The sequence below is a fragment of the Hyla sarda genome, chromosome 1 (assembly GCF_029499605.1).
Source record: "Hyla sarda isolate aHylSar1 chromosome 1, aHylSar1.hap1, whole genome shotgun sequence".
Lineage (NCBI taxonomy): Eukaryota > Metazoa > Chordata > Amphibia > Anura > Hylidae > Hyla > Hyla sarda.
In genome coordinates this window covers 403797609-403825533 of record NC_079189.1, presented here as the reverse complement: position 1 = coordinate 403825533, position 27925 = coordinate 403797609, and the positions used below count along the sequence as shown (strand labels likewise).

At 42.3% G+C, this 27925-nt stretch overlaps 1 protein-coding gene across 2 annotated transcripts; it reads right to left on the bottom strand.

Annotated features, from left to right (window-relative positions):
- Positions 1–525: 525 nt before the first annotated feature.
- On the bottom strand, positions 526–27925 carry TTC5 (tetratricopeptide repeat domain 5). Of its 2 annotated transcripts, none has more exons than XM_056528387.1 (10): positions 27175–27428; positions 24491–24623; positions 24185–24396; positions 23929–24079; positions 12176–12267; positions 8926–8982; positions 6653–6799; positions 5847–6034; positions 3017–3161; positions 526–1689 (listed from the first exon to the last, which is right to left on the bottom strand). In XM_056528387.1, the coding sequence occupies exons 1-10, from the start codon at positions 27181–27183 to the stop codon at positions 1570–1572; spliced, it is 1254 nt and encodes a 417-aa protein (XP_056384362.1). In that variant the 5' UTR covers positions 27184–27428; the 3' UTR covers positions 526–1569. The 2 variants fall into 2 exon arrangements, with proteins under 2 accessions (XP_056384362.1, XP_056384357.1); XM_056528382.1 differs by lacking the exon at positions 27175–27428 and adding an exon at positions 27669–27925 and having other exon boundaries at positions 527–1689.

The window sequence follows — 27925 nt, the reverse complement described above, 5'->3', positions numbered from 1 at the left end:
ATTTTTCACCAAGAAAGGATGCAAGTTACCATAAAATTTTACCACTAAGTTAAAGTAGAATATGTCACGAAAAAACAATCTCGGAATCAGAATGATAACTAAAAGCATTCTAGAGTTATTAATGTTTAAAGTGACAGTGGTCAGAATTGCAAAAAACGCTCCGGTCCTTAAGGTGAAAAAGGGCTCGGTCCTTAAGGGGTTAAAAGGAGTACTCCACTGGAATGTTTTATTATTCCATTGACCCCAGGCTCCAAAAAGTAAAATTAAAATAAAAAAAACAAACAAACACTCACTTTCGCCGCTTCACCGATATCGCTCTTCTGTGCCCATTTTTTTTCCACATCCTGGAGCCCGACGCATCAGATTGCGATCAGCTTATGGCCGTCCGCAGGGATGTCCCGCCTCAGCCAGTGATAAGCTGAGTACAGTGTCATGTAAGGGGCCCAAGCTGCAGGGAGGCCCAAGCCCATTACATGACACTGAGCTCAGTGTATTACCGGTTGAGGTGGGACATCCCTGCGGCCAGCAATAAATCGATTGCAGTGTGTTGCATCGGGCTGTAAGGTTTGCAGGAGAAGATCAGGCCAAGACCACAGAAGAGAGCTATCTGCACACTGGGGGAGCGAAAGGGAGTAAAAAAAATATTTGATTTTTTTACTTCTCGCAGCTCGGGCACAATGGAATGATAAAACATTCCAGCGTAGTACTCTTAAAATACAGGCTAATACAAGTTGATGGAGTAGCAAAAAATTCCTGAATGAATTAAAGGGTATTCTGTGGATTTAGCACATCAATGTTATTCTGTTGTGAATTTTGACCACAGATTTTTACCCCTTTGCAATGTATCGCATGAAAACCACAATGAAGTTTGCATCAATATGTGTTTGTTTTAGATTCTGCTATAAATGTTAAAGATTCAAAACCAATTTGCAGAAAAAAAATCTGTGATAAAGCGTGCAGTGAGTGTCTTACACAGTATATTGTACTCAATTATGTCTCTTTAGAAAGTGATTGGACACATTATTAAAACAAATATGAAAAACATTACAAAGTGCTTTGCTACTTACTGTTCATAATCTTAAATAATGGTTTGACATCATTTAAATAGTCGTTTACAGTCAATATATTCAGGAAAAAGTAACAAATAATTGTAAATTTTAATATTTTTATAGAAAAAAATAATATTAATCTTCCTCTAAATAGGAGGTAACACAAAGTATTGTCAAATAAATAAACACAATTCAGAATCTGCATTATAAATAGAACTACAGCCGGTAAAACAAAAGAGCAAAGACTGGGAAAATAGTACAAATATGAAGCAATAAAGGAATGTGGGCACATGTTACAGGAAGCCACTCTAAATTGTCTCTTAATGCGAGAAGAGGCTTGCAACAAGGCATTAGAAAACTAACTGTATTGTACCAGATAAGTGCAGCTTGTAAGTTTTGTCTGTGTTATAACCCTGTCAAAGTTTATTCTTCACCACAGAACATGAGGGACATCAAAGCAGAACTAGAACTGCTAAGTCCCCAATTCACAGCGTTGAGGCTAGATCCCGCTGTCCTGAAGTTACTCGCTCTGGGGTCTGTAAGCCACTGTTGCGCTGGCCTGAGCACTCGGTCCTTGAGGCTTGCCATTCACCAACAACCGTACAGGGGAGTCAACACGTATACTTTGAAAGACAAATGTCTGTTTAGAAAAAAAAAATATATATTATATTAAAAAAGTGATATTGATAGTGCCACAAAAGATTTAGACAAATTTCCAGTAAAATAATGTACTAGAAAAAAAAAAGAAAACACATGGCAGGTTAGAGGTTTTTTTTGTGTATGATTTTAGACAAAAAGGACAAAATTGCTGATTTTTGATCACATCCCAGAAAAAAAATTGGAAAAAAAAAGTTAAATTTGAAAAGTCACATATATGGAAAAAGAAAATGGGTAAGAATAGGGCAATTTTTAACATACTTAAAAAAGGTTTGACATTTTGAAAAGCAGTACAGAAAGAAGAAAAACATGAATATTATTTTAATCACATTGACCCACAGAAGAATGTCAGTTTTACAGTAAAATTTTATGATAAAAATAAAAACACACACCACACACAAGCCTTAAAGGAGATGTCCAATGCTCACTTTTCTTATTTTATCCGTTCCGGGCTGAAAAATAAAAGAAAAAACAAATTTTCTCTTACCTGCCTACGCTCCCCCAGTGCTCCGGTACAGGTATTCGGTCCCCAGGCTGTATTCTTCTTACTTCCTGTTAGCCCGACACGTCACGTCACACGGAGCTTCAACCTATCACCGGCCGCAGCGATGTCCCGCCTCGGCCAGTGATAGCCCGACACGTCACACGGAGCTTCAGGCTAACAGAAAGCAAGAAGAATACAGCCCCGGGACCGAACGCCTGTACTGGAGCACCGGGGGAGCGTATGCAGGTAAGAGAAAGCTTATTTTCTTTTGCAGCCCGGAATGGATAAAATAAGAAAAGTGAGCAATGGACATCTCCTTTAATTTGGGTCTGTGGATGGAAAAATAAAAGGAGGCGCTTAAAAGGAGAGGAAGGAAACACAAAAATGCAAGATTTCTCAAAACCTGTCCAGGGGACTGGACGCCCATAGCAACCAATTACATTGCCTCTTTAATTTTTAAGAAGGCCTCTGAAAAATGAAAGAAGCGATCTGACTGGTTGCTATGGGCAATTTTTCCTCTGGATAAATCTCCCCCTTAGGGCCCATCAACACCTCTGAATTTGTGGCGGAACTCTGTTTGCAGCAGAATCCCATTGTTTTTTTTTATAGGATTCTGCTGCACTGTTAACATTGCAGAATTTCCATGGCAGAAAACACCAGGGAAATTCACGATTCCAGAGCAGCCAAAAGAATGACATTTCATTCTTCCAGCAGATTTTCGCCCGGGCTGCATTGCCGGAAAACAATGTGTACAAGCCCTAATTGCTAGTTTACTGGTCCTCTCATGGCGGATGCAAGGATTGGCTACAAACCACTGATAACTCACCTGGCCTTTGTGTTGAATATTATGCTGTTTCAAGTGAGGTTCAGGGATGGTAACAGAGTCTGCAATGAGCACTCCCCAGCTTTCTACCATATTGTAAACCATTATTGCATAACAAGTTCCTTCTGTATCTACAAGTCCAAATGTGCTACAAAAATCCACAAAAGACAACATTACTATTTATACAAAGTGATATATAGTAACACAAAGGGACATCAAAATACAGACTTAAAAAAAAAATCAAAAACAAAAAACCTCTAGGAGGACACGATTCTTTAAGCCAGGAACTGAAACATTTTTATAGTCTGTCATTTTTTTGTACATTAGTAGAGGGAGGGCCTTGCCTGAGGAATGCTTTACAGCAACATGGGAAGCAGACAGAAGCTGACTTACTTTGCTTTTATGGGACAGTTTTCTAGAAACACAGAAGGTGAGCTCTCACCATCACCTATAGTGAATGGCTTGATCCCATCTATATACTGGTGTCACCTTTCCTTGTTATCCCATCTGTCATAAGGAGGACCCTGCTGAAACATTCTTTTCAAAACAAAGTGTCAGCCTATTAGGCTAAGTGGGCAGATGAAAAACTGCAAAAGGTCAAGATAATTTTTATATATAAAAAAAAAATTTCTAATAATTTTCGGACGACATTCCCTTGGGACATGTACATCTTTCATATCAAATATTACAGCACAGTTCAATGTAAGTACATTTTGTTGCACTTTTATTTTCTTAAGATCTATAGTACAACAATGGGATCAAACTAACAGAAGAAACACCACCCCCACCCTTTCATCGGATGGAACAGGTAAAAAGTGAACCTGCCCTACACAATCCTGCTTGAAAACCCAAACCTTGGTCCTCTTGGGCACTGTAGCTTACACTAGGGGCACTACTTAAAAGGAAAACTGTCACTAAACTCCCCCCCCTGCACTAACCAGAGGTACTGGCTGGTAGTGCGGGGAACACTGATCAATTTGCTGCCTACCATGCCGGATCTGTCCTGTCATTCGCCCATTATCTTTATTTTTCTGGATATGCGAATGAGCTACTAACTGGCATGGGCGGGGTTACAAGGCTTCTTCTGGCACTGTGACATCAGCGCCGCTCGTCCGCGGCGCCGCCCAGCTTATGAATATTCATGCCCTCCCTCTGACTGTTCCTCCCCACTCTGTACTGGACTCCACTGAGGAGAGGATGAATATTCATAAGCCAGGTCAGCGGCGATGATGTCACAGTGCCAGAAGGAGCCTTGTAACCCCACCTGTGCCAATAAGCAGCTCATTTGCATATCCAGAAGAATGAAGCTAACAGGCGAAAGGGCAGGGCGGATCCAGGCATGGTAGGCAGCAAATTGATCAGCATCCCCCACACTACCAGCCAGTACCTCTGGTTAAGGGGGCAGGGGTGAGTTTACTGACCGTTTTCCTTTAAAGCAATCTTTTAGCTGCAATTCACATTCCAAACTGCTGGTAGCCATTAGAGCAAGGAGACATATTGTACCTTTTCGTATATCTGTCGGTCCTTCCATAAAAAGGTAACAAAATGCTTTTATTTTCCTGTGCAAAGAGGAATTCCCAAGCCCCCAAAATGCTGCAGACTAGAATGCCTTCTCGCTCCAGTGCCAAGCAGTTGTCAAGCCTTGTTCCCGCGCTGTGCATACAAATTGTGTGCAGGTATGGAATGAGGAAATGAAGCTCGGCTTCTACCTGACTGTCAATCAAGCAGGGACGGAATGGGAGCAGAAGCGAGAAGGCATACCAGCCTGCTTTACTTTAGGAGCTTGCAAACCCTTCTTGGCACCTGACAGCAGAGAATAAAAAGCATTTTACGTGTTATGGGAGCCCAGGCAGATAAGGCAAGGAGACACAAGGTACCTTTCATTTATCCAGCAGTGTCATTCATTTGGAATGTGAATTGACGCTGGCAGTTTACCTTTAAATGCAATGTCATCAAAGTTGCACCCTCTAAAGTGGCTGAAACAAGTGGGGGTGGTTGCCAGTCCCAATAATCACGTGCAGGCTAAACCATGCCTGCATACAATGACCAATATCTGCAGACATTCTGTAGCTACTGGATTTTTACATGGCGTGATTTCACCCACACATGATGATAGAAACTGGCCCTGTCTCGGAAGGTATACTTTCTGAGATGTGTTGAGAGCAGAAACAAGTGACGGAGAGCAGAAGAGGTAAGACTTTTAAAGGGGTTCAGGAGAGAAAGGCTGCAACAACAGTACAACACTAGTGTTGCAAGAGTGGGCTTGGCATTAGCAGCAGACCAGGCGGGTAGCAGACTACAGTTCCCCATCATGTATTGCTGATATCTATTCCAGGCTGCTGTCCTCCTCCCCTGTTAGAGCGAGTTTCCACTCATGTGCAGTTCATATGGTGCTTCCAAGTTATAAACCTCACATATTGAGCCTAGCTTTATAATCAGGTGAGACACCAATATTAAATGTAATACTATATGAAAATAATTTTTACTTTATACATACTTTCAATAGCAGTCAAGTTATGTAAACTGGAATACCCCTTCAACTTAGGGCATTTAGCAGATGTCTCAAGTAAATCAAGTTAGTGGGTGACCTGCCGAAGCCCCCATGAAATATAATTCTGGGGTAACTTTGTAAATGAATGTGCCATGTGGCTGATTTATTCAGCATCATTTATACAGAGGATGTACTATTTAGTGGCATGTGGAGCAGAAGGTCAGGGGGCACCAAGCAGTTGCGAGCAACCCTGGCTTGTTTTACCAATTTGATTGTTGTACTACTAACAAAATTGTTCATAGTACGTGTGATGGTTGTGTCATTTAAAAGGCTTTAACTCACAATGGCACTCGCTCTTCAGGCACTAGGCTGAATACGACCCTCCCAAGCACCACACAACCAGAGTTTTTTCCAGGCTGCAAAGCACTTAAGGTCTTTAATTGGAGTCCACCAGAACTTCCATAATGGCCTAGGAGTCCTGGAGTTAAACTACTAAGCATGTTCTGTAGCCGTTTTCCACGGATCTTTCCCTGTTAAAACATATTTGAAAAGAGGAAAGACAAATAAGCACATTGGCAAGACAAAACAATGACAAGTCTCTAGATAAAATGGAATACTAGTTACAGTAACTAATGCTTTTCTGAATTCAAGGTATGGGTTGGATGGGTAATCCCGTAGTGGTCTCTATAAGTCACATTCCAAACATAAAAACATGTAGGTTACACCCAAACTTCCACCCAGGACCTTCTCAAATGTATAAACTGAGCAAAGACAAATATTTCCTAACTACATACATGCCCTCATGCATCCAATGTTCCTACATTTAACTGGATAATACATCTTATCTTCCACCTATCTCCTTCACTCCTAAAATTCTATACGTTCACCCACATTCTCCCTTATTCTCTATCTGTCCCAATTAACGCTTGTTCTCCCAGCCTATGTACCTACCTCATCTAACATAGGCTGAAGGAACAAGAGTTATCTTAACAAGAGGAGGTAGGTTAACAGACTGGAGAAACATACGTTATCTATTCAGTGACCTCTAGTTTTGATCCAAACCTATAGCAAAAAATTTTAACTAGTCATTATATTGACCACAAAATATCAGCTGGCATTCAGGGGGAGGAGGAGGAGGAGGTGGATACCTTGTTGCTGAGAAGGCCACACAACCTGCCCAGGTAATCAAGTAACTGTTCTTCCCTCAAAACAGGTTCAGTCCAAGAAGGCTCCAGAGTTGCAGCTCGAGAAAACCCATCCAGTGCTCCTTGATAGTTCTCTTCATACTTGCACAACTGAATGAAAACAAAAATTTTTACATGCAACCACTGTAAAAAAGCATCAAACCTAAAGTGTGCTAAAAAAAAAAAAAAAAATTATACTGTAGAGCCTATCATCCATTTTCACAACTGGCACCTTTGAGGTAGGGTCCAGTTTGGCTGCTTATACTAAATTTGGGAGCCTAAAAAGCTGAGCAAGGGTGGGTTCACACTACGTTTTCTCCCATACGGGAGCGCATACGGCAGGGGGGAGTTAAAACCTCGCGCTCCCGTATGCCTTCGTATGCGCTCCCGTATGTCATTCATTTCAATGAGCCGGCCGGAGTGAAACGTTCGGTCAGCTCATTTTTGCGCCGTATGCGCTTTTACGACCGGACCTCAAACCGTGGTTGACCACAGTTTTAGGTCCGGTTGTGAAAGCGCATACGGCGCAAAAATGAGCCGACCGGACTGAACATTTCACTCCGGCCGGCTCATTGAAATGAATGACATACGGGAGCGCATACGAAGGCATACGGGAGCGCGAGGTTTTAGCTCCCCCCTGCCGTATGCGCTCCCGTATGGGAGAAAACGTAGTGTGAACCCACCCCAACTTTGTTCCAAGCAGGAAGCATAAACCTTGAGGCCCAGAGATGCAACATCCATTGTAAAAAAATTAATAATAATGTGTTATGTACAGTCATGTATCAGTCATAATATTGGGAAGGCAGTTTTAAGGTTATGTAGATTCCCACTGTGCAACCAAAACAGCTCTGGCTGATTCAAGGCATGGACTCTGAAGAAGTCCTGTGGCATCCGGCACCAGGGCATTTGCAGAAGATCTTTTTAAAGGAAATCAGTCACCAGCATCACTTGCACTAGCCTGGGGAATAGTGTGGGTAACACCGATTACACCCCTCTTTACCTTTGAATTTTCTCTTCCCCAGTTTCAGAGATATTGTCAAAAATGTATATATGGAAATTAGTTGTTTGGTGCACCTAGGGGTGTACCCTAGCCCCAAGGTGCAATGGCCCAACTAGCCCGCTTCTTCCAGGTAACTGTGCTCTTTAAAAATACTGTATGTATGTGTAAAAGTGCTATTATAATAAAACCTTATTGATCCCATAGGTAAATGGCACAGTGCAACACAAATACCCATGTCTAAAATTGCTGCTTTTTGGTCACATCACAGGAAAAAAAAATATTAAATACGAAATGATAAGAGGTCAGAATAGAATCATACTTATTTTGTTATAGAAAGCTTGATTTTCTTTATTTTGACGCAGTACAGTAATTAAAAAAATGTAAATATTGATATTGTGGTAGTATCAGTTCTACTGTAAAATGCCCTGTATGAAAATAAAACCCAAAAAAAGTTGCCATGAATTTCATAGTAAAATGAAAAGGTGTCATTACAAAGTTCAACTGGTCCCGATAAAAACAAGCTGCGGATGGAACATTTAAAGAATCTTATTTAAAAGAAAAAACAACGAGGATAAAACAAAAATGTAAATTGTCTGTGTCCTTAACGGGTCAAGTTTAGCAAAAGAAAAACAAGGGGTACCACAAAAGTGAACAATGCAAAGCAAATGACTGTACACAGACATTGTCAATGTAGAAAGTGTACTACAATAAAAGCAGAGATGCATAATAAATTGCTGAAAGAGGAGACAAGATCAATTAAAACAGTAACATTGCCACATAATAGTAGAAAAGCAAAAGAAATAAGCTTCCACTACATTCCACAGATACTCAATTGGATTGAGATCTTGGATATTTGAAGGTCAAGTAAACACATTGAACTCTTTCATAGCCAGCTGGGGAGAAAAAAGAAAGAAAAAAACCTCCTGGTCCATCTAGTCTACCATTGTATTATTTGCTTTTCTTTGCATTAGGTTAGATATAGGTTTATCCCAGTCAGGTTTAACCCCTTCCCCCTAGGCCTTCTGTGCCTTAAAGGGTGTTTTGGATAAGCAAAATTATTTGAACACTAAGGTATTCCATTAACCAGTACACATGTATGCAACACTACACCTCCAACCCCTATTTTGGCCACTGCTTACTAAACATCTAGTCTCCCTGGCTTTTAAAACCATCTACTTTAAGAAAATGAGGGAAAGTCTAAATGATAATAAATAACCATTGTAGATTTTCAACTTACTGTTGCTCGGTTGAGGTGCAGATCAGGATTACTGGAGGCAGTCTTGTCCACCCTCTCCTATGATAAAAGATTTTGTAATAGAATACGTGAATTCATGAAATCTCTGCAAGGAACAAAAACTTCAGGTGGCCTCCTTAACCATTTAGGTTACTTTTCTAATTACATAATATTGTTTCACAACGGATGATTTTCCTTAAAACATCAGTTCTTGGTATTTGTGTGTTTGTTTGTTTTTTATTATTATTCCCAAGATATCTGTTCTATTTAACTTCTAATAGAAGCTTTTTCAAACATGCCAGGAAATCACTAACATTTTAACTACATGAAGAGACAATTATACTGATTAAAATTCCACAGAATAACCTTCCGAATGACACCAAGCCAGAGTGAGAGGTAGAACCACCTAATTTAATCGGCGTATAACACGCACTGGCGTTTAACACACACCCCCTTTTTAATAGGGAAATTTAAGTAAAAAAAATAAAAAATACATATAAGATAAATGAAAGACTAAATGCCATATCATCCCTCTAACTTTGATTTTGCCTGAACTTCAGTTTGGTCCCCCCTTCCAGTGCCACATCATTCCTTCCCTTTTATCAGCCCGTGTGCCACATTTACACCCCCCCCCCTTACCCTCTCATCATTCCCCACTGTCTTATCATTCCCCCACCACTCTCTTATCATGCCCCCTTCTCACCACGCCCCCTTCTCACCATGCCCCCTTCTCATCATGCCCCCCTCACATCATGCGCCCTTTTCATCATCCCCTTTCCCTCCGTCTTTGATATATATATATATATATATATATATATATATATATATATATATATATATATATATATATTTTTTTTTTTCCCATATTCCTTACCTAGCCGTGCTCGGCAGGCCAGGTCCGGTGTCGGGTCTTGCGGGCTGCGGTCAGTGAAGCTGGATGAGTGACGTACTCTGCCGAATGCACAGCATCAGGGACGTCACTCATCGTTCGCTGCATCCGCCGCTGGTCAGTGTGGTCGCCGCTGGCAGCCCAACCGCAGCCACCTTAGAATAGTCACAGCGGCAGCAGCATTGAATGAGTGACGTCCCTGATTATGTGCAGCGGAGCTAGCAGAGGACATCACTCATCCGGCTTCACTGACCGCAGCCGACACCGGACCTGGCCTGGCGAGCGCGGCTAGGTAACGAAGATGAAAAAAAAAAAACAATACAATAAAAAGCAGAGAGGAAAAGAAGGAAAATGTAAAAAAAACAAAGGGGGAACCACGCGCTGGTCACTGATTTAAAGTGGCCGCGGCCAGGCTGCTAATCCTTAACAAGCAGCCGCTGCTGCGGCCACTTTAAATCAGTGACAAAAAGATTTATCGGTGTATAACACGCAGGCAGACTTTTTGCCTTGAATTTAAGTTTTAAAAGTGCGTGTTATACGCCGATAAATACGGTATATATTAGAAAGCTGCTTGGTAATCCCTGTCCATTTAGCAAAAAACACTGATGAGGAGGAAGGGGCATATGCTTTTCCCCAACTTGTACTGCTCCCCCTTGTGCCTTCAAGACCCCAGTTGCCCAAGACCTACCCACCCCAGCTTTATGGGTCGAATGAGTAGATTCAACCCATAAAAGGTTATGCTGGATTTGCTGCTAGGAACTGCAGGCTTTGTTGGATAGCTGCTGGGGTATAGAAGCAAACTGTACCTTTCCTGGAGCGGATGGTGGGTGCCAAACTTGCCTTTTTGTTTCTTAGCCAAGTATCAAGGAATCGGGGCTGAGCCAGACAGGTCTACTTCCTCACACTGACCAACTAGCCCCTATTTGTAACCTGAGCCCTGTACTTCAGTCATTGAGGGGCTGTAAGGTTAGGGCAAGCAAAAAGGCATGCCCCGCAGTGGCACTTGAGAAGCTCGTCCCTACCTCCTTGACACTTGGCCGATATATATAAAGCTCTAAGCACCAAATACAGAGAGTAGTTTCACATAAACATCCAGATAAGTCCACTGTAGTGCTCCAGGGCCCACAGAATGACGACATCTCTCTTTTATACACTCCCCAAGCCTTCTCTGAGAATAAGACAGAGAGATCTACCTTACAGTGTGTGTGTGTGTGTGTGTGTGAGTGTGTGTGAGTGTGTGAGTGTGTGAGTGTGTGTGTGAGAGAGAGAGAGAGAGAGAGAGAGAGAGAGAGAGAGAGAGAGAGAGATTAATGCAGTTTACTGGGTTCCTTTTGTCCTCTAATAACTTAAAGTAATCTATAATATTAAAGCCAGGTGGTTAGCGAGGATATACAATAGTGAGCAATGTGGCCTTGGGTCCATGAACTAATGAGGCTTTGTAATCAAATGTCAATAAGTCAGAAATAAGTGAGAGAAACTAACACAGAATTAATTAAAATATAGAAAGACAAACATGGTCTCACATCCACAACTTTTACAGTCATCTTTTTCATTTTCAGCATAACTTGTCACGTAGAGTTCACCTGAATTGAGGCAGTCCTTAACCACCACGGCACCAAGCTCACAGGAGGGGAAAATGACTTAAGGGCCAGGCAGCCCAACTGCTGCTCGACTAAGAACCAAACTCTGGTCAATGCCACCTCAAAGACAAAAGCACCACAGCAACAATGGCCGCCACACAGAACACCTACCATATGCTCCTGCCCAGATCCAGGGGCTGGGTCAGGCAGTAGTTGGGCTGATCGACCACTGGGTCATGTCACCTTGGGCACTGGTGTCAGAGGTGGTGGCCAGCACCCAGCACTATGCTATTTTAGGTTAGGAACCTGCTCTATTGAGGTGGCTGTGACGTGGCAAGAGGGCCTTCACATTTTGAGCATAAAGTACACCAACAACTTGATGTTAGTTTTATAATAATGCGTAAAAGCAAAGTATATGGATGTGTGACTGTCTGTTTTACTATATTTGAAATACAGAATTAACCCTTGTATACACAGCCTCTCCACCTAATCAGATGAGAGCGTGGCTCCTAGTGGCATTTCTCCAAATTGGGTCCAGCCCAGAGTGTAAACACCTATTTCTATCCTAGACCCCGATCTATATCCTGGTCTATTTTTAGGCACACACTGGTGCTCAGGGCCATAGTCCTGCCTATTTAACACCCAAGTCGGGTGTTCTGTAGCTGACAAGGTTTTCCCTGGCTTAAACGCTCTTGGAGCAGTCAAATAGGTGAACAATCTGGGTATTCACTCAGAATAAATAGTTAGTGCAGAAGTGAAAAAGGGTGTTTTTCAAAAAACTTACCGCCTGTACATATGCATTCAGAGCCTGCTGAGAAATTTTGGGATTTTGCCCAGTACAGAAGAACAGAGATAGATAGGCATTGCCAAGGATATCTGTGAAGGCAAATGAAAGAAAATAGAAAATGGAGCATCAAATAGGCAAGAAAATATGTAGTACATCTTAAAACCTATCCCCAAACAGACCAATATATATGGAGGGGGTCAATCAATATTTCCCATAGACTCCTATTTGGAACCCAAAAATCCCTATGTTCCCATATATTAGTATAATCAGTGTTCCCACAAGCTTTATTAGAAAATTACTAAATTGTAACAAAAAAAGAAGAATTTGCACACACTTTAAAATTACACTCAGCTCGGGCCAGTTACATAGCTTTTCTAAGATCTATGATTTTGGGGAGTTAAAAAATATCAGCAAGAGAGGAGTATAACTCCCCAAAATCATAGATCTCAGAAAAGCTATGTAACTGGCCCGAGCTGAGTGTAATTTTAAAGTGTGTGCAAATTCTTCTTTTTTGTTACAATTTAGTAATTTTCTAATAAAGCTTGTGGGAACACTGATTATACTAATATATGGGAACATAGATTCCTATTTGGAACCCAAAAATCCCTATGGGAAACATCTTAAAACCTCACACTTAAAAAGGGGTACTCCCGTGGGAAATATTTATATATATTATATATATATATATATATATATATATATATATATATATATATATATATATATATATATATATATATATATATATATATACACATATACATATACACATATATATATATATATACATATATATATATATACACACACACACACACACACACACACACACACATATACATATTTTTTTTTTTTATCAACTGGTGCCAGAAAGGTAAACAGATATGTAAATTACTTCTAATAAAAAAAAATCTTAATCCTTCCAGTAATTTTTAGGGTCTGTATACTAGAGGAAATGCTTTACCTTTTAGATTTCTCTGTTGTCACAACCACAGTGCTCTCTACTGACCTCTGCTGTCCATTTTAGGAACTGCCCAGAGCAGCATATGTTTGCTATGGGGATTTTCTCCTACTCTAAGAAGTAAAGCATTTCCTCTGTAGTATATAGCCCCTAAAAAGTACTGTAAGGATTAAGATTTTTAAATAGAAGTCATTTACAAATCTGTTTAACTTTCTGGCACCAGTTGATAAAAAAAAAAAAAAAATGGTTTTCCACCGGAGTACCCCTTTAAAGGGGTACTCTAGCCCTAGACAACTTATCCCCTATTCAAAGGATAGGGGATAAGATGTCTGATTGCGAGGGGGCCCCACCGCTGCAGCACCCACTTGTCATCAGCCTCACGGAACAAAGATCTCTCCATGTCTGATGACTCACGGACTGGAGTAAAAAAATCTGTGTCTGACTCGCAATACACCACCTGGAGTATCGTGACGTCACGGCTCCACCGCCTCGTGACATTACGCCCCGGGGTGTAGCCGTGACGTCACAATACTCCAGCCAGTGTTTCGCGAGTCAGACAAAGATTTTGCTCCATGAGGCTGATGACAAGTGGGTGCTGCAGGAAAGATTGTGAGGATACCCAGTGGCAGGACCCCCGCAATAAGATGTCTAGGGCCGGATTGCCCCTTTAAGGATGAAGGAATTTTTCATTTTTGCACTTTCGCTTTACCTGCTTCGCCCTCCTCGCTTTCAATTGTCCACCCATACGGGGGCTTGTTTTTTGCCCCACCAATTGTAATTTTTATTGACACAATAAAATTTGTGACGCAAAATTAAAGAGAAAAAAAAAAACCCTACCATTTTGCAAATTTTAGGGGCTTTGTTTCTATGCAGTGCACTTTTTGGTAAAATTTTTTATCTTTATTCAGTTCCACAGGATTACAGGGATACCCAACTTATATAGGTATTGTTTTATTTTTTTCAACTTTTAAAAATCTATTCTGACCCCTATAAAAAAAAAAAAAAAAAAAAAAAAAAATCGATTTTCTGTATACAGGGATGTATTAAGGCTAGTTTTTTTGTGCCGTGATCTGTAGTTTTTAGCTGTCCCATTTTTGTTTTGATTAGACTTTTTTTTATTTATTTTTTTTTTTACACCAAAAAAAAAATATTTTTTTTTTAAAGGGTTTACGCCATTGTCCGCACAATTTCATTAATGTTATATTTTAATAGCTGACATTTATGCACTTGGTGATATCACATTTACTTTTTGTTTAAATTTTATTTGAAAGAGGGGGAAAGGGGGGGGTGGATTCAAACTTATTAGGAAAAGAGCTTATTCAAATGAAAACATTTTTTGTTAACATTTTATTGACCATTTTATTTAGTCCCCATAGGGGAATGTTACATGCAATCTTTTGATTGCAAACTCAACTGATTGGGACCCCATGATTTTGTTGTGGTGGCCCTAACAGCTGTCCTGAGCTCCGGGCATGCTAAATTTGGGACTTTAAGACGCTGCAATCAACTTTGAAGGCTTAATGCTGGACATTGGCTTGATCAGCGATGTCTGGCATTGGCAATGGGACCAACTCGGTATTTTTTTAAACCACTTTTTAGTTTAAGGTTCATTTCTGATCTACAGGAACTTATGTCATGACAGCACACCATAAGAGCAACTGCCATCACTGAACAGCAATCCGTTCCAAACGGACCATTGTTTGTTGAAACCATTGTAAGTTGAGGGATCCGTGCAATGTAATGTATAGGACAGTGGTCTATAACCTGCGGACCTCCAGATGTTGCTAAACTACAACACCCAGCATGCCCGGACAGCCAACGACCGTCCGGGCATGCTGGGAGTTGTAGTTTTGCAACATCTGGAGGTCCGCAGGTTGAAGACCACTGGTAGAGGAAGTTGTACTCACCGCTGCCCGGGATGTCGCCTTCCATCGCTGTCGCCGCGTCCGACACTCCGGCAAGGCCTCTGCTTCCCCAGCATCCTCGCTCTCCGTCACCGCCATCACGTTGCTACGCACGCCGCTCCTATTGGATGACAGGACGGCGTGCGCAGCGACGACGACGATTGAGCGCGCCGACGATGCAGGGGATCCCGAAGAGGACGATCCGGAGCCCCGAGGACAGGCGAGTGATTGTCAGCGGACCACACGGGGCATCGTAAACGACTATCCAGTGGCAGCTGAAGCAGTCTGCGCTGCCGGATAGCCGTTTATGCGATGGCCCTGACATACAAAAGCATCGTATGCTAATGCTGCCTTCAACATGCGATGGTCTCTGAGAGGCCATCGTATGTTGAAATGATCGTATGTCGGGGCCATCGTAGGTCGGGGGGGGGTCACTGTATGTTACTCAGTACCTAATCCTGATCATGTACATATAATTATGTTTCCTGGACCTATATATCCCTAACAAAAAGTGTTTATATGTAGTTCCCTTGCTTAGTGTTCTTGCCTTGTGGAGGAGGCTTGTCCGTCTCTATTCCTCATCTGCTCGGTAAGCAGCCTGGTAGTCTGCAAATCACTGCACAGTAGATTTTATGTATACATTTTCTATCTGTCCCTAAAAGCTGGATGCTAATCAACATAGTTGTCACTATGTGTGTCATTCAGCTTTCACAGACTCCTCAATGTATGATCAGCTTCTTTGTCATTCAGGAGTCAGAAAGCTTTGGCTGTTCCAGCATGCTGGGAGTTGTAGTATTTCAATAGCTGGAGCTGCGGTGTTTATAATGCACTGTGTTAGAGCAGTGTTACCTTTAGCTGTTGCAAAACTACATCTCCCAGCATGCCCAAACATCCTTTGTCTGTAGTTTTGCAAGAGCTGGAGGCACACAGCTGGAGGAGAATACACAGCTCTAAAACAGTTTTACAAAGATTGTACCCCCAGCTGTTGCTAAACTACAACCTCTATCATAGGAGTTGTAGTTTAGGAACAGCTGAAGACTGTAGTGGTGCAATGGTGATCTCCTATACTGGATACAAACACACTTTACCACTGTTATCCTGCAAAATACAGAGTAGTCCATCTGCATAAAGATAGATGACCCCACGTGGCGGCTATTTAAATTTTTTTGTAAAAATTTACTTTTTTTTTAAATAAATGTATATTTAAAAAAGTAATCAGTAGTACTAAAAAATATTTAAAACGTTTTTCATAATGACAGTGCCTCTTTAACCCCTTAAGGACACGCGCCATAAATGTACAGCGCTGCATAGTGTCACTTAGCGCACAGCGCCGTACATTTACGGCGCAGCTGTGACACAAGCTTCATTCCCAGCGGCTTTCAGGAGCTGCGGTCCTGCCATTAACCCCTCAGATGCCGTGATCAATACAGATCACAGTATCTGTGGCGGTGCGGCACTTATAATGGCTTATCTGATCGCCCGTGGCACTGCCACGGGGGATCAAATAAGCTGAGATGGTGGATGGAGGTCCCCTCACCTGCCTCTGTCCGAATCCAGCGGTCCCTGGCCCTATGCACAGCACTGAATCTACGGGGACGAAAAAGGTGTAAAATAAATGTAAAAAAAAAAAAAATAAAGTAAAAAAAAAAAAATAATAATAATTTAAATGAAAAAGCCCCTCCCCCAATAAAGTTTTAAAATCCCCCCTTCTCCCCATATTAAAGGACATCTGCAGCGTGATTAACACTTACCCCTATCCACAGGATAGGGGATAAGAGTTTGATCGCGGGGGGGTCCGACCGCTGGGACCCCTGTGATCTCCTGTACGGGGCCGCGGCTCTCCCGTGCAGGGGGCGTGCCGGCCGCAGCATGATGTTGCAGCCGGCACGCCTCCTCCATACATCTCTATGGGAGAGGCGGGGAGGCAGCGTTCATGCCTCCCCGTCGCTCCCATAGAACTGTATGGGGACGGGGAGGAGACGGGGCGTCACCGTCGACCTCTAGGTCGACGCTACACGCCTTAGCGCTCACCATGAGCACTTATGGCGGCGCCCCGTTAGGGAGATCGCGGGGGGGTCCCAGCGGTCGGACTCCCCGCAATCAAACACTTATCCCCTATCCTGTGGATAGGGGATAAGTGTCATACCGCTGTAGTTGTCCTTTAATATAAAAAAGCATTAAAAAAAACAAAAAAAAACACATTTGGTACCGTTGCGTGCGTAAATGTACGAACTATAAAAATATAATGTTAATGATCCCCTACTGCGAACGGTGTGAACTATAATAAAATAAAAATTCTAAAATTTCTGCTTTTTTGTCACATCAAACTGCAATTTATTTTTTTTTATAAAAAGCCATCAAAAAGTCACATATATGCAAATGTGGTAACAAAACAAACTACAGATCATGGCACAAAGAGCCCTCATAAATCCCAGAATACGGAAAAATAAGAAAGTTAGAGGTGGCCAAAATAGGGCAATTTTAAACAAACATACTGATGAAAAAAAAAAGTTTGAGATTTTTTGAAAGCAGTACAATAATAGAAATGTATGTAACCATGGGTATCACTTTAATTGTATTGACCCAGAGAATAAAGAAAACATGTCATTTTTACCACAGAGTGTACAGCGCGAAAACGCCCCAAATTAGCAAAATTATGATTTTCATTTAAAAATGTACTTACCCAAAATTATTTTTTGAGTTTACCATGCATTTTATAGTAAAATAAGTGATGAATTTACAAAGTACTTCTGGTCACACAAAAAACAAGCCCTCATATGCGTCTGGTAATGGAAATATAAAAGAGTTATGAATTTTAGGAGAGGAGGAAAAAACGAAAACGCAAATATAAAATTGGCTGTCCTCTTAAGGTCAAAATGGGCTTTGTACTTAAGGGGTTTAAGGTGGCCAACCCTTTAAAATACAGGTGGGGATCCAGAGTGTGAACTACTGGGCCCTGGCTAAGCAAGTCCTTTGTTACTGGGTTTCCTCAGTTAAACATAGAAAACACTCGACACTGCTACCTATATGATAGCGTCAGTATGTCAGTACCTCTGTTAGCTGATTTGCGCCAGGTGGTGTTCCCTGTCTGACAATTAGTCCCATGTGTAACTTCCAACAGAGACTGCCGAGTACAATGCTGAAGCCCTTAGACAGTTAGTGGACACCACTACATACATGAAATCAGGGAAAGACCCCTGCCCTCAGATAATTAATAACCCGAGAACACTACTCCGTAAATTTCAGTAAGTCGTCAGCAAGAGAACAGCGAAGAGTCTCCTCCCTAGAAGGGTTAAAAGGCCTAGGTGGTATATTTTGCCCAAAGTTCATAAGTCGGTGACCCAGCCCCCGGGGATATCCTATGGTCTCGGGGATTGGGTCACCGACAATTTTTGTCGAGTTATATTGACTGGCTTATTTCACCTTTGCTCCGAGAATTGCCGTCGTATTTAAGAGACACCGGAGATTTGATTCAAATCCTCAATTTTCATTGGCAGCCTGGATACAAGCGGTGTTCGGTGGATGTGGAGAGCATCCCTTTGGATGCGGGTGTACAGGCGATGGCCACTATATTGCAGAGAACAGGAAAATCCCCTGAATTTATAGAATTCAACACAGAAGCGCTCACTTTTGTGTAATAATGTCTTCCAGTATGGCGGGGAATGGTAAAAACAGACCCGTGGCACGGCCATGGGGGGGGGGGGGGGGTCACCTACCTCATGTGCCTACACAAATATTTTCCTCGCCATACTGGAAGACAAATGGGTATTTACTTCTCAAAATCCTTTCATTGGTAAGATCAAACTTTTTCTCAGATATGTAGATGACCTGTTTGTTGTCTGGGATGGGACAAAAGAAGAATTTTCTGCCTTTGTAGATTTAAATCAAGTAAATGAGATCAATATGTTTTTTACTCACGTCTTTGGTGACCAAAATTTTGAATTTTTGGACGTACAGATTGATATTATCAAATGATGAGGTCAGAACATCAGGTTTCAGAAAATCCATTGCAAAAAAGGCCATTTTACACTTTCAATCATCCCATCTACCCCAAGTAAAAAATAGCATACCCTATAGTCAACTAGTCAGGCTAAAACGCATTAATAGTAGTCAGGATATTTTTCTAAAACAGGCTGCCGAGTTACAAATGAGACTAGAACAAAAGGGAATACCCAAGAGATTTAATTGTCACTGCAGGAAATACTCTGCTGAGAACAAAGAAAAAAAGAACGAACAAGCGGTTTGTATTTTCATTCACTAATACTCTGCTAAATATTATTTATTATAAAGAAAGCTATTTACAACAATTGGCATAATTTTGCAAGAGGACACAGACATAGCAGAAGCTGTATTCGAAAAACCTATAATTACATATCGGAAAAATAGAACAATTGGGGGAACATCTAAAAAAAGAATATTAATGCAAATAGTTCTAATTGGCTGTCTGAATAGAGACCTAAAAGGGGATTATAACTGCGGCTCGTGCTTATTCTGTTAGCTGAATATGAAACAAAGAGTAATCAAAATTGGCAGGGAATGAGATCACTCTAAAACAATGTATCACTTGTCGTTCCTCTCATGTAGTCTATGCACTGATATGTAAATGTAATTACTTTTATATAGGGAAAACCAAACATCCCCTTTTTCACAGGAATTGTGAGATCCCTCAGAACCGGCATAGGAGCCACCAGATTTATACATCATATGAATGAGTTTCACTCTGGTAATAAGTGTGGTTTCCAGTTTGCCGGTCTGCTACAATGGTGTGAAGACAAAATTCTATTAAGAAAAGAAACTAGATGGATTCTACGTTTAGAAGCTATGGGACCTCTTGGTTTAAACGAACAAACTGAACTCCGTGCATTATTATAATATCCTAGTTCTACAGTTGGTTTTAACATGTTTTATTGCACTTACCTCTTGTTTGAGGGTTACCGTATCAACAGAGGGGAGGGATATTTAAATGTGTATCCAACGTGATGACATCGTTGGCCAGTTGAAGCATACTATGCGAAATGGCACCGTAGCCCCAAACTACATCCCCCCCCCCCGATTCTACCTTCCACCCTTGTCTTGCACTATTTGGTTATGGTTCTTGAATAAAGAAGTTTGAAGAAGACGCAGTTGGTGAGTTGCCCTGTTTATTTTATACTCTGTTGAAAGTTCCTTTGTTACTGAGACAGAGCTCTCAGACTCATGAATAAACACCTTTTCAACCTTTTCCTCCTATTACCTTGTTTATTAGACAAATTGATAAAAAAGCACAACCCTTTTCTCTGCTTCAGTGCTGGGGAAATGAATTTATAATTGTGGTGCAGTCCCTTGTATTCGGGGAGAGGGAAAAAAATAAAAAAAAGTTCTCTCTGGTTACAAACATTTTTGCCCTGAAGGGAGACCCACTTTATGATCAGCTAAAATACTGCAGGGCTTAAAGGGGTACTCCGGCCCTGAGACATCTTGTCCCCTATCCAAAGGATAGGGGATAAGATGTCTCACCGCAGGGGTCGCCACCCACCTGTTTGAGCTGCACACCGCGGTGGTGACCACGAGGCCAGAGTATTGTCCGTCTGGGGTGACGTCACACAGGGGTGGAGTCGTGATATCACAATACTCCGGCCCCGTGGTCGCCACCCAGCTGTTTGTGAGCTGGCACCGCGGCGTGCAGTTCAAACAGGTTGGAGGCGAATACAAGATTGCAGGGGTCCCCAGCAGCGGGACCCCCGCGGTGAGACATCTTATCCCCTATACTTTGGATAGGGGATAAGATGTCTCAGGACAGGAGTGCCCCTTTAAAGGACCATTCTTTCTGGGATAAAGTGCTGATTAAAGCGTACCTAACAACTAAACTTTCCCTAATCCCTCCTCACAGCTGTCCATGACTGACACTATCCCTGCTTTTTTTTGTTGTTAAAAACCACCCAAAATATATTTTTTACTATGACCCAAACTGCTCATTCTGCCGGATGTCAGAGAGAGGGAGGGGGGAGTGGCCCGGTAAGCATAACGTCAGCTGATGTATTAGAAAAGGGCAGGCACAGCAGCTCTGAAGATCAGAGGACAGAGTTTCCATGCCTGCTGCAGTAAAATAACAAAAAGGTGGGCGGCCGGCCCAGGAGTGCGCTATGGAAATGGCAGTAGTAGGAGCTGAAGTGCCAGCATAGCGCTCGCTCCCGCCTGTCTGATAGACGGGAAGCTGCGCTGAGCTTGTACGTGTCCTGGCTGCAGTGTGATTTCGGACTCATGCCATGAGTCCGAAATCAAAAGAAATGCTTGTGGCCAGGACTGCTAGGGAGAACCCTAGTGGTGGATTTTTTAAACTTAAACTACCACATGAAAGGATGCAACATTTTTAATTAAAAGCAATCAGAAAGTTATTCATTAGGAATCAATCTTTAATATATAAAAAGTTTTGATGATAGGTACCCCTTAAGAAACTAGGGAGTCTTGTCTTTGCCCTTTAGGTTATTTTTTTTTGGGTAGGGCTATACATTTGACAAGGCTTGTAGAAACAGAGTTGGCCATCTGCCTGAAGTAAGGAATCTCCACAATGTGCTCTCCAACCCTAAAGACTTGTGTTGTGATGTTGACTATAGATCTCATGGACCACCAACCTTTAAGTTCCCTAGCTCTGTCCACCATAGAAAAGGGACTGTTTCTTTACTTTTGAATTTTTGTCTAGACTTCAGTGCCCATCTTACCACTGTGGTACAGGAGGTAATACTCCCAACATTAACACTGCACCCCCAAAATTGTTTTCTTGTAGTTTATATTTCAACTTTGAAACAAGAGTATTAAGAACATGTGCTGACATAGCCACAATGATAAAATTGTCCTGGGTATCAGGAGAATGTTCCTAGTTATGTAGGAGGCCATCTCTTCAACCAATTTCATAAAGACCCAAGGGCCCGAGAGAAGCCAAATGGGAGAGGTTGATATTGGTGATAAATTAACTTCATCTTAAGCTGAACCAAAACTCTCAAACTTTTGATGAGAAGGATGAATGTGTACATGGTAATAGGAATCTTCCAAGTCTATGGTGGCCATGAAGGTTTACTGTGGATTCCAGTGTTTTCATATACAGTGACCCCCCCGACCTACGATGGCCCCGACATATGATCAAATCGACATACGATGGCCTCTCAGAGCTTTTTTTATGTCGGGGCCATCGCATTAAGTGCTATCCGGCAGCGCAAAATGTTTAAGCTGCTGCCGGATAGCAGCTTAATGTTCCCCCGTGTGGTGCGGTAAGTATTACTTACCTCTACACGATGCTCCGGAGTGCCCTCCGGGTCCAGCGCTGGGCCTCCGGTGTCTTCTCGGCCCTCTCCGGTGACGTCACTATGCTGTTGCGCACGCCGTCCCGTCATCCAATAGGAACGGTGTAAGCAGCGGCGTAATGACATCGCTACGCAGGCCCAGTAAGGCCTTGCGGAAGACAGCGGAGGACCAGAGAAGACCAGGAGAGCCCAGCAGAGGACCGGAAAAGACCAGGAGAGCCCAGCGGAGGCCCAGGATCACCATCGGGAGCGGCGGGGACACCATCGGGAGCGGCGGAATGCGGTCCGGAGTGGCGGCGACAGGTGAGTACAGCTTCCTATACTTAACATTGCACGAATCCCTCAACATACCATGGCTCGTTTGGAACGAATTACCATCGTATGTTGAGGGACCACTGTACAATTTCTTGTAAGATAAACAGCAAAGCAATGTTTATATCACCCCTATGTGATCCTCTCAAAGACTTGAATGATGCTGGCCCAGCACCTGATCAATAATGGAATAACAGAGATCCAGCTCAGAAGACGCAGTGCAAGAGTCCCATTTATTAGATGATAAAAGTTATAGACACGTGGTCACTGACTATGCTACCTGGATGTGGCAGAAAGAGGAAGCAGTCATAGTTTGAGGCCAGATTCCTGAGAAGGCATGTGGTCAAAAACCATGGAGTGACGGAAAGCAAGATTTGCTGGCAGATGGCTCTAAGGTTTTCCATTGCACATAAAAGCCGTATACTAAATGGGGCCTGACAAAGTGCTTTGAAAGCACGATACGGACCGTGGCCCGCCGCTGTCTTCTACTCCCCCACTGTGACATCTGCCCCCCGTGGTTTGTACCTATGTCTGCACGATATGCAATAAAATAAAGACTTTGCCACCTCCTCTTGGGTGAGTTGCTCCCATTCATTCCTCTTCTTTCATCTACATTATATGGACTATACCGCATTGTGTGAGCACCATCCTTAGCAAGCATATTACTTCCTATGGTGATCCTACATATAAGGAATATATATATACCCATTGAGTCCTATACTACTGGTGCCAGGCTTCCTGCTTTTTCTATATTGACTAAATGTTGAAGGTGTTCATGCCTAAAACTCCAAGGCATACACTTCTATTGACCCCAAACCACAAGATAAGTTGATTTAAATATGCTGAAAACCATATAAACAAACCGCAGACATTTTTTTTTATCTTGTTCCATTTTGTGCTGAATTTGGAGAATCCACTCGATATATCAGCTATATTGAGCTTTTTATATTTTTCTAATCTGACTGTAAGCTTGCACGTTTTTCAAATAAACCACACTAGGTTGAATGATTTTGACTAATACCGTACCCCAGAGAGGCACTACTACATAGCCAGCGAGAGCATACATGTCATGACCTATTTAACTAGTTAAATGCCCAACCAATCACATTGGCTGCAAAACAATGCTAAAAACTGAAGGTGGTCTTTCAGTTTTAATGGACAAGCAAAGGAAAGTATTGTGACCTGAGGCCCATGAAACATGAGGGACTACAGTACAGTCTGGGACATAACTATGACCATGAGAATGTAAATACTTTTTTATTGGAAAGTAAAAAAGAGTATAGGCATAATACTTACACCAGGAGGTGCCATCTCTTGTGTCCATCTGAACAGCTTGCTTAGCTTGCTTTACACTATCCATAATATTTCGAGAATTTTCATCTGCATCTTGTGAGCGCTGTTGCCTCATCACCATTGAGAGGTTTCGCAGAGAGACTTTGTTCTTACACTTCAAAAGGAAAATTAAATAAAAATAGTATTTACATCTGCAGGAATGAAGATAAAAGATCACTACAAGCTAGCACACATTCATGCACGCTTTGTTAATGCCTACATGATTCAGAGCACCCATGAAGCAAGTCTTTGCAGCTGTCACATCCATTTTCTTCCAGTATACTTCTCCAAGCTGATTCCAAGCTTCTACTAGTCCTGGGTCCAGTTTAACTGCCTTAGAAAGCACTTCTTCAGATTCTGGGCAATAGTTGGGGGTCACATTAAGAGCCTTCCCCTTTAGCATTAAAAAGAAGGCCTTGTTCTTCCAGGCATCTACAAATAAGGAAAAATAGACACAAAATAAATAGCGAGGACCATTAGTAACAAAAAGGAGACATAGTACAGAAGGATTACTATGCTGTTTTACCATCAGTCTCATCCATTAAAGCAATGGTTTGCTCCATTTCTTCCTTCACATCATACTGTTTCCGTATAGCATCTTCAACACTGTGACTTTCAAAATAGTGGTCCCGAAAATGATAAAGTTTATCTACTAGTTCCTGCAATAAAGTAAGTGGCTGTTACAAGTAAGATATACATTCTACTGATTAAGCTGGGTTCACACTGCACTAATGCAATGCGTCTAAGCCAAAAGTCAGATCCCTTCAAAGCAGTGATGCCAACGTATACTGTGACCCACTGCAGCATGCCCCCATTCATTTCAGTGGCCCAAACACAGTCAGCTGGTGACTAAGTTCAGACCGATTTTCACTAATACATTTTATTTGCTGAACTCAAGAGCGCAGCAGACCACGCTACTGAGCCCATCAAACAGCACCACTACAGCGCATCACAGTATAGGTCAGCATCCATGTTTTAAGAGGATCCATGATAAAGCTTGGACTCACCGAAATAATGCACTGTGAACCCCACCTTAACAAAAAACAATGTTACAAGGTCAAAGATCAATGATTCTGCTGCATCGCGGCTAATGTAAGTTATGGCAGGGGCCACAAAATGATCCCAATAACTTGCATCAGTGCCAATACAGAGCTTTTCAGGGAGCATAATAGCAATCATTGCCTGTGTGACCCATGTCACCATGTATTCCTAGATTTATAAGGGAACTTGCCCCCTAAATTTGTTTTTACAGATTAAAAACCAGATACTGAAACATGTTCTTTCTTAATCTGTTTCTATTTTGGTCTTAAGGATCAAGATCCATTTTTTCAAATTTGACCTCTCCCGCTTTAAAGGGAATCTGTCATCAGTGTCACCCGTACTAACCTGTTAGTATAGGCATGTCGTGCAGATGACACTGATAACAATACTTACCTTTTCCCGATCCATGCTCCTGTTCGCTTTTTTCCTCCTTATTCTGGCATCAGGCTTTAAGCACAGCAGGAGCCTGCCGCCAGAATGAGGACGATAACAGACAACCAGGGCCACGGATCTGGGAAAGGAATGTATCATTATCACCACCAGCCTGTACCAACAGGTTCTCCTTTAAGTGCTAATAACTTCAGGACGCTTTAAAGGGGTAAACCAGAGGAAAATTACTTAAAACAGTTGTAAATTACTTCTATTTAAAAATCTTAATCCTTCCAGTACTTAGCTGCTGTATGCTACACAAGTTGTGTAGTTCTTTCCAGTCTGACCACAGTGCTCTCTGCAGCCACCTCTGTCCATGTCAGAAACTGTCCAGAGCAGGAGAGGTTTGCTATGGGGATTTGTTCCTGCTCTGGACAGTTCCTGACACGGACAGAGGTGTCAGCAGAGAGCACTGATCAGACAGAAAAGAACTATACAACTTCCTCTGTAGTATATGGCAGCTGATAAGTACTGGAAGGCTTAATGGGGTGCTACAGGAAAGCATATATCTATATAAAAATCTTTTTTTTTAATGATTTTCTTTTGACAACAAAACCACTTACATTTTTTTTTTTTTTACTTTTTTTGTGTTGCCATATTCTGACAGCCATAACATTAAAGTTTTCAGGCTGGCTGGGTTGTGTGAGGGCTTATTTTTGTGGGACAACCTGTACTTTTTATTGGTAACATTTTGTGATACATATTACCTTTTGATTATTTTTCTTGGGTTTAGAAACATAATCAAATATGCTGTTATACTATGCTGCAGTACATCTGTACTGTAGCATAATATAAAGGTCAGTATACACTGACATTCAGCCTGTGGCTGGACCTCCCAGGCTTCTGTAGCTGGCAGACTGAGGCCATGATTCGGCCAACCATTGGAACCCAGCAAATTGCATTGCAGGGTATGTCATGGGTGACAGGGAGAGACCCCTCCCCCTGTCTGCACTCTATCTGCGGCAGTCTCACTGCAGATCCACAGGGTTAAAGAGTACCTGTCATCATCAAAAAAAAAAAAAAAAAAAAGTATATGTTATAAATCATTCCATATTAAACAAACTTTCTAATAGGATTTCATAAAAATAAAAAAAAATAATAATGCTTCCTTGTATGTCTTTTTACATTTTGAAAATGCAGCCACTAGGGGTCTCCCTAGGGGTCCCTGACCTTTTGCATTGATTTCGGACTCACGATTTCGGACAGGTGAGAGTGCTGTGCTCGGAGGACAAAGGGGGGGGGGGTGTTTGAATAGTTAGGGAACATAGCCTGAGTTAGTTTAGAAAACTTTATTTAGTGACAGGTATTATTTAACTGTAAGGATCCGAACTCCTCTCCTGACAGTTGCAGCTGGACCTCGGTTATGTATGACAGCTGGCTCCCGCCGCTATTGTGTGGGCTTAGCTTTTAAGCCCACGAACGCTCTGTGAGGGGTATACTTGTCACAGAGCGTTCATGTCTTGTCTGGTATTACAGTGAATGGAGCAAAGTTGTAATATCACACACAACCAGAGGGCAAGTGGGGTGCTGTTTCTGGAAGAAATTAGCTCCTGTTTCCCCTTTAAGGATTTTCCAAGATTTTTAGAAATTGTGTACAGGCAGAACATAAAAGGAAACCTTACACACTCCGTCACTCTAATGCCCCTGAATAGCTTTCCCTGGCTCTGTGGGCTGAGTGGGCATGCGCCATACATTACAGCAGAACCTGCGGAGGCAAGATCATGTAAACAATGTACATACTGTAATCATTGCAGGCCCTGCTGGGCACACTGGGGTGGCAGCAAGATCTCCCAGACAACCCCTAGTAGCCTATGGCAGCTGGTCAGATGGCAGCTCCCAGTCCTGACTTGTTGCTAGGGCGCCATGCCTGGCACTGCTCCTACACAAGGCAGCTGGCAGGCTGTAGTGTGTGCCCAGGCTCCAGCCCCACAAGCCTCCCTGCCCAGTCCTGGCTACAGACCGACGCCGACAGTCGGGGTTGCTATAGCAACAGGCACCAAGGAGAAGTGACAGTAAACGGAGTAATAAACTTTGTATCGGGGCACGCCAGTCCTGCCCTGTGCACTGCATACACTACTCGCACACTGTATAGACAGCCATTATAGGGGCAGCCTGGAACCCGTGCACACAAGTCATAAGAACTGGAGCATGTGAGGAGACAGCGACACTACGCAGCGCCCATTCCCACTAGGAGAGATGGCCGTCCTGTAGACCCCGAGCTCCCCCACACTTACCTGCAGTCTACTCCTCACTTCTGCTTCTGTTTCCGCTCCCCCTTCAGCCATAATTCCACTAGCTCTCCTTCTCCCTTCTAGTTAGTCTGTTAAAAGCTGGAGTGCAGGACTAAGGTGGGAGTCTCGGCTACAGCACACCCTGGCGGCCAGGCGGAGTTACAACAGCTCCAGCAGGTTTCTGGGAAACAATTTCACCCTTGAATTGCTGCTGATCTGCAACATTTAGCTGCCAATTGTTAACAATTAGAAAACCCTGC